The following is a 21057-nucleotide window of genomic DNA, read 5'->3' on the forward strand; positions in this document are numbered from 1 at the left end:
GTTTAATGAAACAAACACTTAAGACAGATTTAATGGACCATGCTGTGCTTGTCTGTTAGTCAGGAGTGTTATTTGTACTGAAGTGTGTATCACTTGCACTGAACTCAACTGACTGGTTTCACAAGGAGAAACATGATCTTCTGTCAAAGTACATTTACATCAAGTCTTACATCAGTCATTTTTGTGTGTGTGTCTTCTCTCCGCCTTCCACTCTGTGAAATCTGAGGCCTACCTGAGCAACGGGTGACTCAATTGTCTTTACCAAAAGTTAGTTTGTGGTAATACGATTTAAAACATGAAACGTTATTCATTAATATGGATCATTTCAGTGTAATATCAACTGAAATAATTTAGCCTTTAAAACTAGATTTCTACACAGGGCCCCTCCACAATAAAGGGCTTCACTATCAGGTGATGACGCAGTGCCTCCCCTGGTGAACCTGGGGCCTTTAAGGTTTCACAAGGGCGTCAAAGGCTCTGGGATTAGTCACCCTCCTTGTCAGGTTGGTCCATGCTTTCAGCCTTGAATTCACTACACTCAGCCTGTGTGTTGTGTTTCTGTCAGTCAGGCAGGCACACTTAAACGTCAGGAGTCCAACTTTATGTTTGTGTTCATATAATCATTATCATCATGAGTTCCTGCCACCAGTCTCAAAACCTAAACATGCCACCAGAACAGAGTGAATTGTGGGATACTGCAGGCTGTAAAGGGTGAGGATTTTCAGTGAAGTCTCACGAGATGGCAACTCAGACACTTCCATTTTCTTTCCTCTTTTTCTTCAGCTAAAAAGATGATCAGGCGACTTCCATTAGCAGTCAGTATAACACCAAGGTATGTTACCCATTTGTAAAGGAACCAATGTAAATTTGCCATGTATCTTCATTAGAAAGCATTAACTTTAGAACTATGCCGTCAAAATATTTCAAAGTATTTCAAATTCTTGAATTTTTCTCTTCATGTTGCCCCATATATTGTGATTCAATAGTAGCACTATTTCCTCCTCTTTGAGTAATGTTTGCTAAAAAAAAACAAACTGCAGTGCCCAGCTGCTCATGAATTTACTGAACATTTAAAAAAAATGAAAATATATACTTGTGAGCTGTTTTTATAGATTTGTGTCTTAGGACAGTTTTCCTTAAAATCCTTGTATTTTTTTGTATTTTAGATATATCTTAGAGGTTTTCAAACAGACACCTTGATTTCACATTTCAGCTCTTAGCAGTAAGGCAGCAGTGAAATCATTATTTACATGCATCAGTAAACATGTCAAGTGTGAGGAATCAGCTTGCCCCTATCCTGTGGGCACAAGGAAGGGTGAAGGAGGCACACCCTGCCAACCGCCATGGAAAAATGTTCATGTCTTCACTTCTGTATTGAATTCCTTTCTTTGCCTCCTACACACTTCAGTCACTGTCATAACAAGACTAAAAGTCTACAGTCATGCTAGCAGCTCTGTGAGGCTGTGAGCTAAATGCTAATATCAGCAGGCTCACATGCTCACAGTGATAATGCTACCATGCTGATGTTTAGCAGGAATGTTCATCATGTTGGTTTAGCATGCTAACATAATTAGCAAGGTATTATGGTCATAATTGCCAAAAAGAAATTTTAACCAGATGATGGAGCTAGATGAAAAGTCAGGAGATCCAAGTAATTACAGTTCATCCTCTGGGGACCATGAGTGTGTGAACCAAATTTCACAAAAAATTCATCCAATAGTTGTTGAGACCTTTCTATTAAGAACTAAAATGTTGGTCTTGTGGTGGTGCTGGAGAAAAGTGCCGTGGTGAGATTACAGTATCTAAGGACCACCAAATTCTGTACAAAATTTCATCACAATCCATTTAGTTGTCAAGATATTTCAATCTGGATCTAAATGGTGGACTGATAAACCATCATTGCCATCCCTGTTAGCATGGTGAAAAATTTTAAAGGATAGGTTCACAATTTTTCAAGTGTGTCTTAAAACAACAGTCAGGAGCCCAAATGAACATTGAAATGGGTCCAGCCATCCAAATGAATCAAATCAAGTAGATAATTTTCAACGTTAGTCTTTTTAGTGCCAAAGTTCCTCTTTTTGTTACTATACTTCCACTGCAGCTCAACAGGGAAACACTGTCTGAGGAAACACAAAGAGGGAATTTGATGCTAAAGACTGTAAACGTGGCAGATATTCACTTGATATGACTAACTCATACTGATGAAGCCTCATATAAGCTTCACATCAACTTTTAAATGACTGTGTGGATACACTGTGGATTTTGGTCTCCATCACTTACATTGAAAGCACATTTGAAGGATCTTTTAATATCCAGTATGAACAGGAGGAATGATTACAGCGAGGAAAACCTCTTTCACTGTTCATATGGACACCTGACTGTTGGTTTAACACACACTTGAAAAACTGTGAACTTATCCTTCAAGAATTCAAACTCAACAACACACAGATTTGAGGTATTTCCAACCTTTATTGAAACAGAGCTCTGATATGTACAAAGTCAGCAATAAAAAAAACATGTTTTCATTCAAGCAAATGGCTTTAGTAACATGTACAACCAAGGACTGAAAATATATTGAAATAAAGGGTCATACATCCACCTGAACGCAACAACATCCAGTCCAACGAGTACAGCTCCTGTCAGGATGAGGGAGGCAAAGTTGCATAGAAGAGTGTTGCATGTAAAATAGCGTTTAGTCAAACATGGTGTTCCTGCACACATTAACAGCTACATTATGAACAAACATCCCCAAACAGGTGGATACCAGTGTCCCCAACACCAAAGGAAACTATCCAGAGGCAGCTACATGGACATGGAGGGAAACATTTTAAGGGTTTGCTTCAATCTCTTTTGATATTGATGACATACATTCCTCTACATTAAAGTAAAATAACAATTCCTCAGAAATCAGAATAAAATCTTAAGAATAAAAATCTGTGTAAGCTGTTCATCTCAAGCTCTACTCCACCATTAGCTCATCTCCAGCTCAAGATTATCATTTCTACCCTGCGCAATAAAATATTCATACATTAGTGAAACAAAAGTTGGGAATTGAGGTACATTATTCACAGAAGTTGAAGAAATTAACCAAGTACATCATGACCTGTGTGGAGCTAAAGGTGTGTAAACATCTGTATCGTTGTAAACGCATATCTCACAATGCATCTGTAAAACAGAAACTATTAAGTGACTGACAGAAGTCAAGAGCAATGTCACTTAATCTGAACCCCTGCGATGCATTTACAATCCAACACTTTTTAAACACATTATCACAAAAAGGAAACCTGTACACACCCAACAAATACTGTGATGACTTGAAATTAAAAGCTTTGAAATCTGCCAGGTTTTGTCTCTAACTGAGGAATGTGTTTGTTGGAAAAAAAACCTAAACAATGGCTCAGTAAAGAAAATGTGCAGAAACACGAGGTAGTACAATCAAAAAAGAAAAAAGGATTCTTCTGAGTTATTCAGGGTTTCACTTCAGCAAAACATGTGACAGACTCCAGCACAACCTCTCATTCAGATTCTGCAGTCTTCCAATCTTTGGTTCCGGGGCAAAAATATCAACTGGGTCAAAATATTCAGCTGCTTTTCATTCATTCTACAAATGTTCAAAAATGCTTCTTCACTTCCACATTCTGATTTTGATCACAGGCACAATAACAACTCTCAAAGGCCTGCCATTAATTTAAACAACACTTACATTTAGGGCGATCATTCCCCAAGAAGAAATAAATCTGATTAACAGTTTATAACCTCTAATGCGTCCTAAACATTATGGAATAATCACAGAATCGCTCCTTGAACATGAATGGCGTCTGTTCAAACAGGAGATCCGCAGTTCCCTTTAAATATGTAAAACAAAATAAAACAGTAAAATAATGTAAATTATTTCAAATTACCATGTGGGAATTTTGGAAAACATTTTCGTCTTGGGGGGCAAATTAAATCCATAATTACATTTTAAATACTGAAGACACTAAATCATCAAGACCATACACCCTGAACAACATATTGGGAGTGCCAAATCAAAGAAAAATACACCAGCTAATCTTGAGCCAAATCTTATCTGACTAGCGATTTCAAGGCACCAAAGGTATAAAGAATTAGACTAGAGTGGAAATGAAAGGTGCACACTGACCATGAAGTCTAGTTTAAATGACAGATAATCAAATAAATCTGCTTTCAACACACAGTTTCTAGTCAAAGGCAAGGACGTAGGGCAAAATAACGTAGGGCATGCCAAAAAACTTCAGTTTAAAAGCTTCTATGTCTCCAGATATAATCCATATCAAAACATTCACTCTATGATGAGTGTCTAATTTGGGACATGTTTATGCTTTTTTTTTAAACACATCTTCGCTTTTCCAATCAGTATTAATGAACAGAGCTGTTTTCACATTTCACATTTCTGTTTGTAAAGACTGTTGGGGAGGGAGGGTGGGCTTTGCTGTCCCAGCTTTTGCATTCATGCCAACAAATAAAAATGACATCCAACAGATCCATGAGCAGGTCCAACGATGAACTGAAATCACTCAGCCACTACATGTTCAGTGAAACCTGCTCTGCTGACTGTGTTACGGTGATCCGGACAAACTGCTTGCAACACTGATGTAAACCTTGGAAATGTGGAAATAAAAAAAAAAAAAGGTGCCACAGTGTGGAAAGGGGAGGTCTGGATTGATTTGCGGTGCGACTGAGTTTCCATTGATCCCTATGGACTGAAGAGCAGCGCTGCCTGCAGGCTGACAGACTGATGAAAAAAAATGATCACAGTATGACAGTAAAAACAGGGGAACAAAACCCAGGCTAAAAATATCTAGAAATATCCAGTGACTAACAGGCGAAGACGACCGTTTTTTTACTGTGAGATGATTCTGCTCTACCGTTCATACCGAGGTAATTGTCCCTTTAAAAGATCTGGTTGTGTCAGCATGTTGTGGGTGATGCTGTGAATCAATGAGCAGGACTACTTCACAACAATATTGAATATATAGGATTGTGATATCAATATATATGGTGACACAGAAATTCCAGAAATTCAGTTGAAACTGTTTTTTGGCTAATGCACTGTATCACCATATATACTGATATGACAGTATGACATTACATATGCCATGACGGAGGATTTTTTTTTACACATCACCCACTCCTGATGACTAACCATGACTGTTATGTAGCGTACCTCAGTGTAAACTAACAGATGTCTGGAGAAATGTAAACCCAACGACAGAAAAAGGGGCAGTGACGCTGATTTCTGTCTGACTGGTCAAGACTCACTGGGGGTAACACATGGCACTGATGCTCACTGGAGCTCTGCTGAAACACACTATGGACAGGAGATACACCAACACAGGACAGGTAAGCATGTGGGATGCAAGCCCAACTGTCAGCACAGGAAAACATCTAAAAAGGACCAGACTTCACTGAGATTTTGGACAAAATAGCAGAAACTCAAATCACATGAAGCGAGATGACTCCAGTAGGAGTGTGTATCTGATGTCACAGTGTTTCATTAAATATTATCAAAGTGCAGGACACGTGGAATTGTGAACACACACAAAACAAACTAGAGCTACAGATAAGCTCACGACAAGAAGACAGATTCCAATTTGGAGCCAATCAACAACGCTGTCCCTCGTTCCGCGTGGTGTCTTTGTGTTTTCTGATAGGAATTTCTCCAGACCTCTATTCTTTGATGGAGGTGTGGCTACGTCAGTTTTAATCAAGCTTCCCCGCTAACAGCAGCAGATGTAAGGTTTCTCGCTTTGTTACAATAATCAGGGCAAGACAAACATTCTCTGTCACCATTGGCAGGTGACCTCACTGTAAACAAGTTCAAAAAAAAAAAACTAAAATCCCATTTCAGCATCCAAACTGCAGGAGTAACTGCTTTCCGTGCTTCTCCTTTATCTTCACAGTCTTCAGATTAAAAACAGGGAGACTCTCTCTGATGTAGCAGCACCAGGGAACCACACGTATCTACAGGGAAACAGAGGAGATTCAACAGTCATTACAAGTGACAGCAGCAGGCACAAACTGATATTACTAAAGTTTGACTACACATGTAGGAACCCTCAAGAGGAGGAAGCTCGGGGCTGGAGGGTTTCAGCACCTTGCGTCACTAATGTAGTTACAATAAGAATGACAGAAATCGGATTAGTGAGGCGCTACATGTACAGTATACACAGATCAACAGCAACTACTGAACATAACCTTTCTTGTGTGCCTGTAAACATACTGTCTGTCGTCTGCAAACAGCTTGTGTCAATAAGACAAGCTGGTCGTACTGGGCAGAGCTTCCTCAAACACTAACTTCAGCCCAAAATGTCCATGTGAAATCTGATGTAAAGATTGCAATGAAAATATAATTAATACTTTAGAAATCAAACTATGAGTTATACAATCGAGTAGCCTTCTGACAAAATTAATCAGCAACTATTTGGATGATCAATCATTTAAAAGATCCACTCCAGACATGTTATAAGACATAACAATTTGTGTCTTATTTTATTTTGCCACAAAAAAAAAGTTCAATTACCTCATTAAAATCCTGAAAATAACTTCTCCTTCTCTCTCAGTGAAAAATCCAGAATCAATAAATATGTAAATATTCTTCATTTCAAGTTGTCCTGCTGGACACAACATGTCTCCTACTTCACTGTAAAGTCCATTCTCAGTGTTTGTACACTGGAGGCTTCAAGTTTCCACATCACACTTGTGTAACGTGAATACTGGACCACGATTGGATCCAAACTAGTCGTGATGTCACAAATCACGCTTGTAGAAACACGTCTTAAACTGAGATTTAAGGTGAGCACAGAGAAACGTTCCACTTTCTGCAAGACAAACTCTGCACATACATCATTCTGCACAGAGAACAACATCCAACTGAAGGGACCAGAAGAACACCACATGTTGGAGTGGAAGGGGACTTTAAGCTCAAATACTACAGTGCTGCTCCCCTGATAGATCTTTATTTTCTAGCGGAACATCTGTCAGCAGCTCTATAACAAACAAACTGTGTTTTCCTTGAGAAGACACTAAAGGAGCCCTGGAGGATTTCACCTAACAGCCATCTGCTTTACACAGCCTGAAAACCGTTTGTGTGTGGCATAATAAACAGATGCAGAGACTTCAATAACATTCTACCAGCCTTATTTGAACCACTGAATCTTACTGCACAGCAGTCGGGATGTGAAATTTGCAGCAGCCTTTAAAACGCAGAGATGTGCTGAGTCAGTGCAGCAATGCCACGCTGCTGCAGCAAATGATGTCTGACTCTTTTACAGCAGTGCCCACTGCAGTGTGCCCTCCCTGCTGCTCACACACACACACACACAAGCTAACAGGCGGTCACAGTTAACTGCATGCAGGGAGACACGGGATCAACAGAGCAGCACAGACACCTTTCTGATTTTGTTGCATGTTAGAGGATAGAGAAAAGAACAGCTGAATACAGATCCTGTAAACAGACGCTACAGTGAGGAAAGCCGAAATGATAAAAAGCAGTGCCGTCATTCACTCGTGCAGCATGGTGTAACTGAAGCCTGAGCTGTGGGGGGGGACAGAGCATCAGGAGGTTTTTTTACTGAGGTCACAGGCCTGCTGTCAATCACCCTGACAGGGCAGCTGACTCCGGGGCCACAGACACTTTCAAATAGACTGGGAGGTCCAGAGCTTGTTTATATGTCTGACTACATGTCATTTGGTAAAGCGTTGTGTTGAGGATTATCCTCAGCCATTGTTCAGCAGAGAGGAGCTGCAGCCTCCGGTGCATCCTGCAGCACAGACAGTCCTTTGTTCATTCTGACAGAACCTGCACTACCATGTGAAGAGGCTTGGTTTGTTTTTGAGATGTGCAGTCGCTTGGTTTGCCAGTCACAGATACAGTTTGTGCTCTGGCTATGCTGTCATAGATTTTCCTCACGTACTCTGTTACATAACGGATTTAAAAAGAGCTTCAAGCGGGGATTTGGAGCTTAATACTGCAGCACAAAGACAACATGTTTTAATGGACAGTGCTGACTTGTCACTTTTATAGCACTGGAATTTAACTGACAGATTCGTGTGTCTGGAGGAGAACACTGTTGATGGCGACAAGGCTATTGGGTTCGAATCACGTCAACATGCTCTGGACTACTGATGCTGCATTATGATACACAGCTTCAATATTCAGTCATGTTTTGGAAGGAGGATTTCTCTCTTTTTTTCCTTTTGACAGTAATGCTTGAAGTACTAAAAAAAATCTAATAATCTAATAAAACTAATATTTACAGCTTTAACTCATGCAAATCACAAACACATTTTCCACTTAGGTATTTACACACGCGATTTAATTTCAGTTGTATGTGCTTAGAGTTCTGACATGTCTGTTGATGAGACTTCTGTCACCAGTCCAATACAATGGAGAACTTGTGCTATAACTCAGCGCATTAGAATCTTGTTCTTTAGAAGAGTACGTTCCATCCTTTTAGGGCTGCAACTAGTGATTCTTTTCATTCATTTGTCGATTATAGGTTCAATTCTTTGATTGATTGCTTAGTCTATAAAATATCAGAAAATAATGAAACATGTCCATCACAGTTTTTCCTCCAGAGTCCAAGGCGACATCTTCAAATGTCTTGTTTTGTCTGACCAACAATCCAGGACCCAAAGAGATTCAGCTAACAATGATAAAAATAGAATAAAGCACAACATTTTTTTGGTTGGAGAAGCTGAAATCAATGAATATTTGGCAGGTTTTGTTTTAAGAATGCTTCTTACTCTAAAAAAGAACAATCTGTGGCACAGTCTGCAGAGAGCACACTAACCAGACAACAGCTAATAGTTTCATTTCAGCCATTTGTTACTCACAACCGCATGTAACTGACACATTGGCAAAAAAAAATTGGAAGCCTGGTGACATAATCTGAATGTTTAATACACTGCTCTTTATAATGTAAAGAAGGAGGGGCGTGCTGGTAGATGAGTGGGTTAAACGTATACTATCAACTGTCCAGTAAAGGCAACAAAACAGATAGAAAATGTTAAATAAGGCAGTCTTTAGCACTGAACCATAAAAAAAACTTCACTCAAGGCGTCAGTACACTCAATCAGTGCTGTTTGTTGAGTGGTCCAATAGCTTCGGAAATCCCCTCCCACCCACACCTTGCCATTGTCAGAATTGGGGGACTTTGTCCAACAATTTCTGTGACTTTCAGAAACAGACGACCCGACCAACATCCACACCCACTTCATGCTGTGATAGGCCAGCTGTGCATAGGTGAGAAAGTAAGCAGGGTTTCAACTTCACTCTCCACTTCTTTTTTTTGTCATTCTTTACTAACTTTTTCTGCCATGAATGTCTGAAAATATGCATCATTATCTCACATTGAAACAATTATGGTGTCACCCCTTGTTCTATGACACTTTTGCCATGTGACGTGTTTCATTTTTTGGTGAAAGTGTGACTACCTCTTTTATTAGCATTACCAGACAAATATGTAGTTTGAGTGTTTGGTGAACGTGCAGGGAGCTGACTGGGGGATGGAGAAAAAGATGAATGGGGGGGTGGTGGGGGGGGTGCAGCAGACTGACAGGCAGAAAGCAGAGCAGGAGAGGGAAGGTCAGCTGGGATGTTTGCTGCCAGTGGCTTTCTTCTCTCCTAACCCCGCCCTGCTCACATAATATGCACTCCTCCCCATCCCCCTACAGCAAGGCACATGACGGAAGAACAAACAAAGGCAAAGATGTATGGCACAATGTCTTTCATACAGAAAAGAACAATGAAAAAATGGTAAGTTTAGTTAATCGACAAGCAGTTCATATGCGCTAACGTGAACTATCTATGTGCAAAACAACAGGCGGAGCCAGTAAATGCTCACTCAGCCTCTTTGAAACACAGGCATCTGTGTGTTGATGGATCTGTGCCCTAGGGGCCAGGGGTGGCTGGGGCTTTAGTTGCATAAGAGGTGTCCTGGTTAGCTCCAGCACAAACTTAAGACAGCACGGCCACAGCAGTTTCTAAATATGTGCCCTGGGCCGGACACACACAGCTCACCTACCCTTGCTCTTTCATATTTACTATTCACCCCCGTGGAACTGGAACATGTCACAACACCTCACACTGCATGTGTCGTTTACTGCACCTGACTGACAGCCATCAGAGTATTGGCCTGAACAGACTGTCACTCAAGCCATCATACAAAGATGATTCCTTACGCCTGGGCCACACAGCCTACCTCTACCCGAGCATAATGGCCATCAATAATAGAATGTTTCATATCATTTCATTATTCATTTCATTTATTTTTTAGTTCAGACAGAAAAAAAGTTGAGAAGCATGTGCTCAATTGTGCAAAATGAATAATATGTGAGGTGACAGTCATGGTGGGGTCTGGCTGGGGGCTACTTCAGTGTCAGCCACATACACTCCTCACAAAGGACGGCTTTTTTTTAAAAATTGATTATATTGATTATTCCATCACTTTGAACCCTGCTGTCACCACTCCAAGAGACACCAAGTTCCTCAAATGAGAAAAAATAGGGGAGTCGCTGAATCTCTGGATGATGCGCTGCGTGGTTGCTCTAACCCGTTAACACGGGCACCGGAACGAAAAGCAAGAGGTTCCGCCACTTTGTTCATCCTCTTCTACTCTCTCTCTCCAGTTTTTTTTTATTGTTAGGCCAGTTCTGTTCACGCATGACGCTTTTATGTCAGTTACATTCAGTGTCTGACCAGTGTTCAACCAAAGTGGGGAGGAGGGTCACAGAGAAAGGTCGGATGTCGGTGTGTTTATGTGTCCAGGTCAACCACATATGCAGGTTTTACCCACATTACTGCAGCTATTTATACATCTTCTATTTCACTGGCCAGAGTGGCGGAGTTGGACAAGTTTTACATTGCACATATCACCTATATAATGTTAAGGGACTCACTCACTGCAGTGGATGTTGTGGACTTGAAACAGTAGGATGCTAACCTGCCAGTTTACTCACATATGTATTCTCATGTATTTTGACAGTTTATCTGGAGTTCCAGAGGTGATGACATAGCAATATTAACATGACCTGAATCAAAAAACAGATTCAGATCTTCAGAGTCTTAAGCAGTAACCTCATTTAGGATCCTTGTGGCCTGAGGGTAGAAGCTCTTCATGAGTCTGGTGTATCTGGTACCTTCTTCCCAACCGCAGCACAGAGAAAAGGCCGTTATTCAGGCGTTTGGGATCTTTAATGATTCTCTCAGCCTTATTCTTGCAGCGCCTGGTGTAAATATCCCTTAGGCACCACCTATTGTATGTTCAGTCAAACAAACCATGTTTTCCAGGGTCTTATGGTCGTGTTCAGTGCTGTTTCCGTACCAGGCAGGGATGTTCCCTGTGAGGACGCTCTCGATGGTGCAGGAGTACAAATTCCTCACTATTAGTATTTTAGTTACACTAGCTAATCTGAGTTGTTGTGGCTCCCAAATGATTGAAAATGTCTCAGGAGAATGAAGCTAGTCTTACTAATATACATGTTACTGAAGTAAAGAGGTTTTGTTGTCTCAGTTATATTCTTCTTGGTATTGAATTTCTACAGGAAGTAAAAGATGAGGGCTGACTTTGAATTCATCTAATTTACGTTCTTCAAAGCACTCCTACTCTAGTACATTCTATATTCACTCTAAGTCGCAGGCTTCAGATTCCAATGGTGGACAATGACTACATGTGTTTCACATCATTTGAAAGTGACTCCAAGTAGCTTTGCTTTTTGATGAGACAGCATTTATGTCACATAGGAGATGGACACGGTCAGCTAGAGCTGCTCCATTATGGCAAAAATTATAATCATGATTGTTTTGGTCAATATTGAGATTGTGATTAGTTAACACGATTACTCATTGACTTTGGAAACATCTTGCATTTACTGAACTTTTTTAAAAATTCCCCTTTGTTCATTCAGTATTATGAGCGCCGCTGCTAAAATTTCCCACGACCATTAATATCAGTGAGCTGCTAATGATTTTAATAACAGCCTACGTTATCGTAGAGTTGTTTTGAGTCATTGACTAGTGCATCAAATCTCAGAATCCTCCCTTCATTCTTCAAAGGACATCTACATGAAAGCTACTGTTACAAGAGGAGTGTAGCTCCTTTAGGAAAAATATAATATAATAATACATAAAAACGTTGTAGTGCACTTCTACAACCTACTAAACACTACTAAACATATATTCAATCTATAAAAATAATAAATTAAAATAAATGAAGCCACAATAATTGAGATCATATTATTGTAGTGATTGTTAAGATGCATGTTGTGCGGAGAGTGATCAATAATAAAATGATCATTCATCATGGTACTTTGTATTATCCTGCAGTGTGTTTACATGCACCTGAGTAAGCAGGATACAGTCAGTTTTCTCCAGAAAGTTGATTTCTTAACTGTCATATGAAGGAGAAAGCTGCTTTCTGTGATGGAAGTTTGGGATTAGAGAAACCAGGTTTCCACAGGTAGATTTACTACCTGGAGAACACCCATTTCTCTGCCATGTGTAAGTGTAACCAGGTTTCTAATCAGCTTATCAGCAAAACAAAGTCTGTAGATGTCTAAATAAGTCTGTTTCCAGCACTCAGCATTTGACTGTTAAATTCAGACACATTCATGCTGTGAGGAAGAGCTCTGCTCTTCCTGTCTGTCACTGTGCTGTCTGGCTGCTCTGACACACAATGTGCTGGATTTATAACACAAGACAAAACCAGAGCATCACTGTGAAACGGAATGCGGCACAATTATCACTTTATCTCCATTATCTTGTTTCCATAATCACTGGAAGCCAAAATAATAATTGAAAATAAAATTTGATTAATCGCTCAGCCCTACTGTCAGCTGCAGTGTGAACAGCACCCTATATTCACATACAGTGCTGGCAGATAGAACTGGAGCTACTGTGTTTCATAAACATGACAGACAGCACATTAAAAAGATGACAGCAGTCATGGGGTGATTATATGAAGATAAAGTCATAACTACCTGTATAACAACCTGGTTGAGGGTCATGCAGCACACATGACCTGGTCCATTCTGGCCTGCAGCTCAAAAGCGTCGGGCCGGTCCTGAGGGTTGACGGCGAGCATGTCCTGCAGCAGCTTCCTCACTCCGTCAGACATGCATGACCTGCGTTTCTGTGGGATGTTCAGAACCATCTTTGGATTCTCTAGCAGTGCCTCACCCACCGGCACAATGTCCGTCCCTTGTCTCACATATGTTCCCAGCAGCTCGCGCTTAGACTCAGCGTCAATGAAAGTAATTCTCTCCAACATGGCCCAAATGATGATCCCAAGGGCAAATATGTCAGCCTTAGCTGTGTAGTGACCCTCCCACACCTCGGGAGCCATGAAGAAATCTGAGCCACACGCCGACGACAACCAAAACTTGTTGACGTTGACATTTTTGTTCTTGTCCTCGCCTTCTTTGCCCTCGCTGGTGTTTCCTAAACCAGCGCAAACTTTACTCAGGCCAAAGTCTGCCACCTTGAGGACAGGAGCCCCCGACTTCTCTGAGATGAGAATGTTGTCAGGTTTGAGGTCCCTGTGGACAATGTTGTTTTCGTGCAGGAAAGCAACGGCGCTGGTCAGCTGGAGCATAAAGCTGTTGTTCGTTTGCGGGTCGGGCCGCCGAGACAGGATGAACTGGTTGAGGTCACCGCCTTCACAGAACTCCATGACGAACCAGAGGTAACAAGGCTCCTCTGGAGGACTGAGCACTCTCTCACCTGCAACAGACCCACACCAGTCATTCACACAGTGATGTAATAATACACAATACTTCAAGAAGGAGCATAGGGAAATATGAAAATATACTTTTCACCAGGACCAAAATACATCTTATTAATGATTTTGAACATGTCACTGAGAAAAGACATTAGGACACCAGCTGGTTTATTAGATGTAGTTTTATGGCCATTTCATGCAATCTATATGTATGTGAGGCTATACTGATTAAAATTTCAAAATCACAACCCAGTGAATGTGCTGTTGATGTTTCTACTCCAATCTCATTGGATGCATACTACCTTTGCCTATCAGGGCGTTTCTTAAAAAGGCTGCATGTGGGTGGTATTTACCTAAATTGCACAAGAGCTGAGCCTTGGTGAAACCAGTTCAAAGCATCTCTAACATGCTTTGGCATGTACTATTGATATCCAGCAAGAACAATGTGTCAGAATGACCAGTAGAGTTAAAAATACATCATCAATTAACTACTGTAAGCAAAAAGTAAATGAAAAATTGAGAGACCTATCCATTATAGAATGTCCATTTATACTGTTAACTCCATACAAATCATTGACAGAAATGTACATTTCAAATAACTTTAACATGACCAAATATCCCTGCTGCCAGTGAGGTATAACTACACACATCTGAACACTGATTAGTGGTAAGAAATCATTGATGGTTTGGTGTGATAGTTGAAATATATCATTCTGCCTTTCACAATATGACAATAATGTGTTTTAGCATAGAGACCACAAAATCTGCAGTAGATTAGCACCTGGAAACCAGCACAGCACATGAAGACAAAAGCAAAAACTGCTGATGTGGTCAATTTGGAAAAAAGTGTAACAATTGTCATTGGAATGTGCCAAATTCCTCTGTAAATACAGCCAACACAGCAGACTCCATTTTAGAGAGTCTGAGCCTCGGGAGCTCCCTTACAAAATCTACCCATCCCCCAGTGAGTCTGTGTCATGGCGACCACAACAACTCTACTAGAAAGGACATTTCATAAGGTTAAAGCTAACACTACAAACTAAACATTACACGCATTCATATTTCTTTTAGGCCACTGAAACCTAGCTGCAGGTCAACACGACATTGTCAAGACAGAAAAGCTAAACCAGCTAGATTGAACCATCTCATCTGGGTTATTCAACTCAAATAATCAGTGTTGACTCATCGAAACTGAACTGATCGGCTCTAATGGCCAAATATTTGAAACGGGGTCTCTGCGTGACCACATACAGTAAATCAGCGTCTAAATGTGAGGAACCACAACTCAAAACTGCTGACTGCTGTTGATTTGTACACGAACTCAAAACTGCATTCATCAACCTTGCAATTTAACGTTAGACTGATTATATGGGGTGAATAAGTAACTCCTTGCTCCAACAAAACTGTTTAAGACGTGTTAAGAGTTGATTTTTAATTCGGCTTTAACAAAAAGGCAGCACTTACTTCACTCTTATCTCAAAGTGACTCAGCTCAAACAGCTAAGGTTTGAGACCTGAACGAGCCTCACCTTTTAGTGACGTCTCCACCAGACGCAGGTACTGTTTGGACCTCTTGTTCCCATGGCTCATCTTCTGGGCCATACCGTTCCTCTGCAGCACACATTCCTCCAGCTGGACCACATTTTGGTGCCGCTTCTCCAGACTCGCCAGCGCCCAGAACTCCTGCAGTGCGAGTTCCACGTTTTCCGGCGCGTCGCATCTTAGTTTCTTCACGGCAACTTTAGCACCGGACCTCCGGGCCACCGCCTCGTACACCACGCCGTAGGTGCCCCTTCCCACCTCCCGCAGCAGGCTGTAGCGGGGGGCCATGACCCTCCGCTCCAGGTTGTCCTGCTTGAAGAGGCCAATGTCCTCCTCCATGTCATGGTCCTCTCCCGTGTTTCCCACGCTCAGACACCGCAGCACACTGGACTCGTCAGCTCGCGCCCTAGTCTGTTGTCTGCTGCAGGCTCGCGTGTTCCTCGTGCGTCTCCGACAGCTGTCGCCACCACCTGTATCCATCGTGAACCCTTCACGAGTAAAACACTATATAAAAATATGTCCACATGTTGTCCTTGCGGTTCTTCACGCTCTTGAATGTACAAAACCAGGAAAGAAAACCGCTCCGCTCAGCAGGGAGGGAGGAGGGGAACCTAAAGCAAGAGCAAGAACTCACTACAATATACAAGCTTATTTCCGGCTAGGACCCTCAAAATAAAAACCGCAATGTTGAATTGTTGGTATGATTGTAAAAGCATTGCAATGAGCGAGGTGGCAATCTGGATCTATTTGCTTTTGATGCATGAAGCATTTTGGATACATACATTAAACACACTATCACCACATGGACTGAATGAAGAGCTAGACTTGAGGTATTTCCTTACAAGCTAAGTTTAACTGCTATTATTTAGTTTTGACACAATTTGTTGGAAATTCTCTTGGAATTTGATTTTTGGTTTGTTATTTTGGCTGGGTTGATGTGTTTTAATTTGACACAGATGATGGGTTGATTACCAATTGATGTGATTATCCCAATTAATGGATCAATCATTGACACTCTAATATTTAAGCTTATGCTATAAGCCATGGAAATACTCAAAGCCACATTGGTGCCTGATAAGGCTCAGTCCTTGATTGAAATAAACACAAAAGTATCACCTCACCAGCAAAATTCAAAACAGTGACACATTTAATAATACAAAGACTTACATTACACAACATTTATTCCAAAATTATTCAGCTTTTCTGGTGCTGTTCAAGGTTAGTTGACAGGCTGAGTAACTTGACAGGATTTTTAAAAAATGTAATTCATTTTCATTCATTCATTTAATTAAAGTCAACTGACAAACACGAAAGTCAGACTTTTTAGTTAACAACATAATTTTACTAATCCCGTTTTCCTTATTGTACCATATTTTTTAATATGATTGTATTGTCCTGTAAACATAAAGACGTATTTCTTTATTCATTCAAATGTAGTACTTTTATTTTTGGATGTAAAAATAATGGACTTTTCCGGCTGTTTTCCCGCTCTGTGTGCAGCTTGACGCAGCTGCGGGAACTGGGGTTGCAGAGTTCAGTTGTACCATCTCCAAAGAACACGGGGTACCGAAATACATTTGGGGAAAAAAACAAAAGCTGTTGGTTGTGTACCGGTGAATATGCGATAGATTGTAACATTCATCTTCAACAAATGAATGTAACTTACAACAGTTTGTAGAAATAACAGAAATGTATTTCATTTCGTCCACGTTACGCTGTACTGTTAGTGTCCCACAGACCTGATTGAATTAGACGTTAAACAAAGGACAGTGGCCGTTTAAATATTTTGGTGTAATGTGGTTATCACTCACTTCATTGTCATTAGAAATGTATTCGTCGATTTTAACTCTTTTACAGTAGTATGTTTACATTTGCTCCCCCACCGGATTTACATGGATGGTTTCTTCCCTCCATCTCTTGTTTAGCATGGTACTTCACGTGCGCGCGTCCTTACCCCATGAGAACACGTGTTGGAGCACGCGGAGGCAGGGAAAGATGACGTTACACATTTAAGGCACATTTAATCATGACTTTAATCACAAACGCGCCGAGTTGACAAAAAAAAAATAACAAAAAATGTTTTTGAAGTGCATTGTTGATTAAAAAAAGCTATAAGATTTTATTTTGTGTACCTGTGAATACATTCATTCTTTACTTATCTAGTTATATATCACTTGTGTTTATGGCTGAACTTGCATTAAAGGACTCGGTTTACAATATTCACTCATATAGAACTTAAAACATCTTGAGAGGATTTTTTATTTTATTTTTTTTTTTGTTTAAGATGTATATATAAAATACTGTAGCTTACTTTGAATAATAATTTGTGTCTGATATGATTTTTCCACATTTTTTAAAAATCTTAAAATCCTTAAATTTACATCTACACCTTCAACCTCATTAAAAATTCCAGAATTGCAGATGAATCTGGAAACAAACTGCACATACATCATTCCGCACAGTTTATAACTAATACTTAACTTACTTAACTTAGTAATAATATTCTCTCCTGGCAAGCGAGGAAATTCAAAAATTAGGCTCAGTTCCAGAAAAAAACCTTGGATCTGGTAAGCACTGAACAGTGGAGATGCTAATATACTATACTGTCACTATATACTGTACATACCATATGTATATACATTGTGTGTATTGATTCTATTTATTTTTATATTTGAGTTAGTCTATTTAGTTATTTATATAATTTAGCCTTTAATTATGTTTTTTTTTTTACCTACCTCATTGTTCTTGTATTTTGATTCATGTCAAGTAGCGGCTGTAACACTTTATATTCCCTTTGGGATTAATAAAGTACTCTATGGCTCTCTGTGTATCAAATCATAAAATCAAATCAAGTGTGTTTGACTTTGTCTATGATATGAGTAAGGGACACAGGCTCAAACTTGCTAAGGACAGCAGAACAATGAGGGAAGACAGGCGTTGTAGGCAGGAGGTGAAATAGCGAAACGGATGTTACTGATTTTACTTATGAAAAAGTAGGAATTTCTGGAGATGATGTCTGCAAAGTATATTGCAAATTGTTGATAGGTAGCAAGAGAGCTTCTCATCATTTCATATGAAACTTGAAATCTGTCTTTTTTCCATTTTCTTTCTGCTTTTCTGCATAATTGCCTAAGGGCACGGGTATTGTCGTTAAGCCATGGTTGAGATTTAGTTTTAGGTTTTCTAATATTGAAAGGGGCAACTCTACTTGTACAGACATCTCTGTACAAGTAGAGTTGAGCTGGATGATTAGCTCCTCCGTACTCGTAGAGGAAGAACAGGTCTCGAAGTCACAGGACAGGGAAGAGGCTATATAGGCGTTGGAGAATTTTCTAGCAGTAGAAGGGTTGATTGTGCGGGCATAAGAGGCAGGTAATTGAGGTTTGGGAACAGTATGGAACATGATGGAAAACCAGGTGCACAGATGATCCGAGATCCCCAAGTCCTCCACAGCCAGTGAGGGAATGGTCAGACCAAGTGTAGAAACTAAATCTAAAGTGTGACCATGGTTATGGGTTGGGCCAGAGACAAACTGTATAAAGTTGTATAGTTAAAGAGTCCATAATGCCCAGTAATTCAGTAGCTCTGACATTTGATGAGAAGTCGACATGAATGTTAAAATCACAAGAGATTACAATTTTGTCATGATTCACAACAACTGAAGATATGGTATAAGGTATGGTGAGAACAAATATGTGATTCAATGAGAAAATATTTGTAGGGAAATATACTGTGATGGTGTGGATCCACACACAGTTGGGAAATGAACTCAATAGTTCAATGTACTGTATTAGATAGATAATATATGATACAATTAATCAATTAATAAATATTAGTTAAACAACAATATTTTGAGAATCAAGCAAGTATCACGTCATTCAAAAGTTTCACAGCTGTGGGACAAAAGTCATTCTTCAGTTTTTAGACAACTAAAAACACCAAACTCCTGGTTCTTTCCTCCAAAAGCATTTCTAATGAATCAGGAGTCAAACCAATTATAGACCCAACCTCTTTAACAAGTGTATTAATCCTGTTCCTGTCATTAGGGCGCATAAAAGCTCCACGTTTTATGGCGTTTAATGTTTTATTTTATCCACAGAGACTAAACCTGATGCTGCCTCAAGCTTGTCTCAACCTCCATCTTTGATTTAAGTGTTTTATTAAAACCCTACACAAACTGTAGTGCTCTAAACTGGACTGCTTTAGTTCATCAACAGAGGACAGCTCTTTAGCACAGCCTAATGCCAGGAAAGCCAGAAATCCCAGCATGTGGGAAGTAATCACTGATTAGTTCTGTGCTGTGAGAGTGGAAAAATCTTGCACTTTGTCTGTCAGTTATATTGAGTTAAGTCAAGTCCAAAACCTTCCTCTTATAGGATTGTAGCTGCCAGTCAGCTGGAGTTCAAGTGACCAGTCTTTCGTTGTGTCTCCTGTAGTGACACAATGCAGTCTTTTGTATTTCCTCTGCTGACATCACTCCTTATGAAACAAAATATTTGATGTCCACAAATGACTTCATCTGTCTGCTGTGTCCGTGTTGAAAGAATGTCTGGGATGTAATGTTTATTACTTCATTCCCAGATGAATTTCATGTCCTCAGAAGCACTAAAAGCTTTTGGTGTCTTGTACAGCATTTTTTTAAGTTCCTTCTTTATCCTGATATTTTCCAGGGCTTATTTTTTAAATTCTATGAGGATCCAGACGGTACTTGGTATAGTTAAACAGCAAATTGCAATAATGGTTTGTGTCCAACACCTAAAACCACACGTTTCTCTCACAGGTGCTACATGCCCCCTTGTGCTCATTAGCAGAACTACATAAATTGTGCAGGGATTACACTGAATTCTATTTATTTCAGAGGGAAGAAGTTTCTCATCTTTGGGGTTTGGGACCCCTTGTGGAGTCGCTTCATATGCACACAGAGTCGTGGAAGACACATTATTAATATGAGATGTTTAAAAGGCAAAAAAAAGGGATAAAATTAAAAAACGAAAATGATTTCTTTAAAAATGATTTCATTTTTTATCATTTGAAATGTTTTATTTTATATAATCTATTTAGAAATACCTGAGAATTTTTGAAAACATATTACACAAGTATTCCAAAGAAGAATTATTACAGTGGTAAACTGAGAAGTTCATTCATTGTTGTAGTTTTTGAAATTAGATTTTGTATGTCCCTTACTTTCAAGATTACAGATGCAAACAAAAACAAAGAGCTGCCTGACAAAATATCTGGTAAATTACTGCAGAATGATGTAGGTTGCTTAGTTACACAATGTTTGCTAACAAGCAAGCTACTGGCTAGCTTACAAGCGTTCACATGGCCAGAGTGATGAGCTAGAAGTGGTGAAGGTGTCATGTGATTTGTCCACCTTTTTCACAGCAGCACAGGTGTAACTAATACCATTAATGATAGCTCATTCTTAAATATACGATGAGAATAAAGATGACATTTTTGAGAAAAAGGTTATATTTTGAAAAATATATGAACAAAACATGCATGAAAAAATTTCATTCATGCCCAACAGACCGTTTTTTCGCTGCAGACATCTTTACTGGCTCACCTAAATGCAATGGAATCGCTAATTAATACACACCTGTACTTAACCTGCTATGACATGTCAAAATGAAATTAATTTTGAAAAATGGTCTGTTGGGTTTTGATTCTTTTCTTCTTCTTTTCTTGGCAACAGCTGTCCAGAGGAAACCAGTCCTCACTGTGATTCAGTTACCCCTCACAGAAATCATGCGACTGGTTCCATTAACAGTACTGAT

The 21057-nt window shown here is 39.8% G+C and overlaps 1 protein-coding gene across 1 annotated transcript; it reads right to left on the reverse strand.

Moving 5' to 3' along the window:
- Window positions 1-2449: 2449 nt before the first annotated feature.
- LOC137182159 (serine/threonine-protein kinase 35-like) lies at window positions 2450-15919 on the reverse strand. Its single transcript, XM_067588468.1, has 3 exons — window positions 15268-15919; window positions 13000-13741; window positions 2450-5982 (listed from the first exon to the last, which is right to left on the reverse strand). The coding sequence occupies exons 1-2, from the start codon at window positions 15758-15760 to the stop codon at window positions 13023-13025; spliced, it is 1212 nt and encodes a 403-aa protein (XP_067444569.1). The 5' UTR covers window positions 15761-15919; the 3' UTR covers window positions 2450-5982; window positions 13000-13022.
- Between the last annotated feature and the right edge of the window lie 5138 nt (window positions 15920-21057).

Source organism: Thunnus thynnus, chromosome 4, assembly GCF_963924715.1.
Source record: "Thunnus thynnus chromosome 4, fThuThy2.1, whole genome shotgun sequence".
NCBI classification, from domain to species: Eukaryota; Metazoa; Chordata; class Actinopteri; order Scombriformes; family Scombridae; genus Thunnus; species Thunnus thynnus.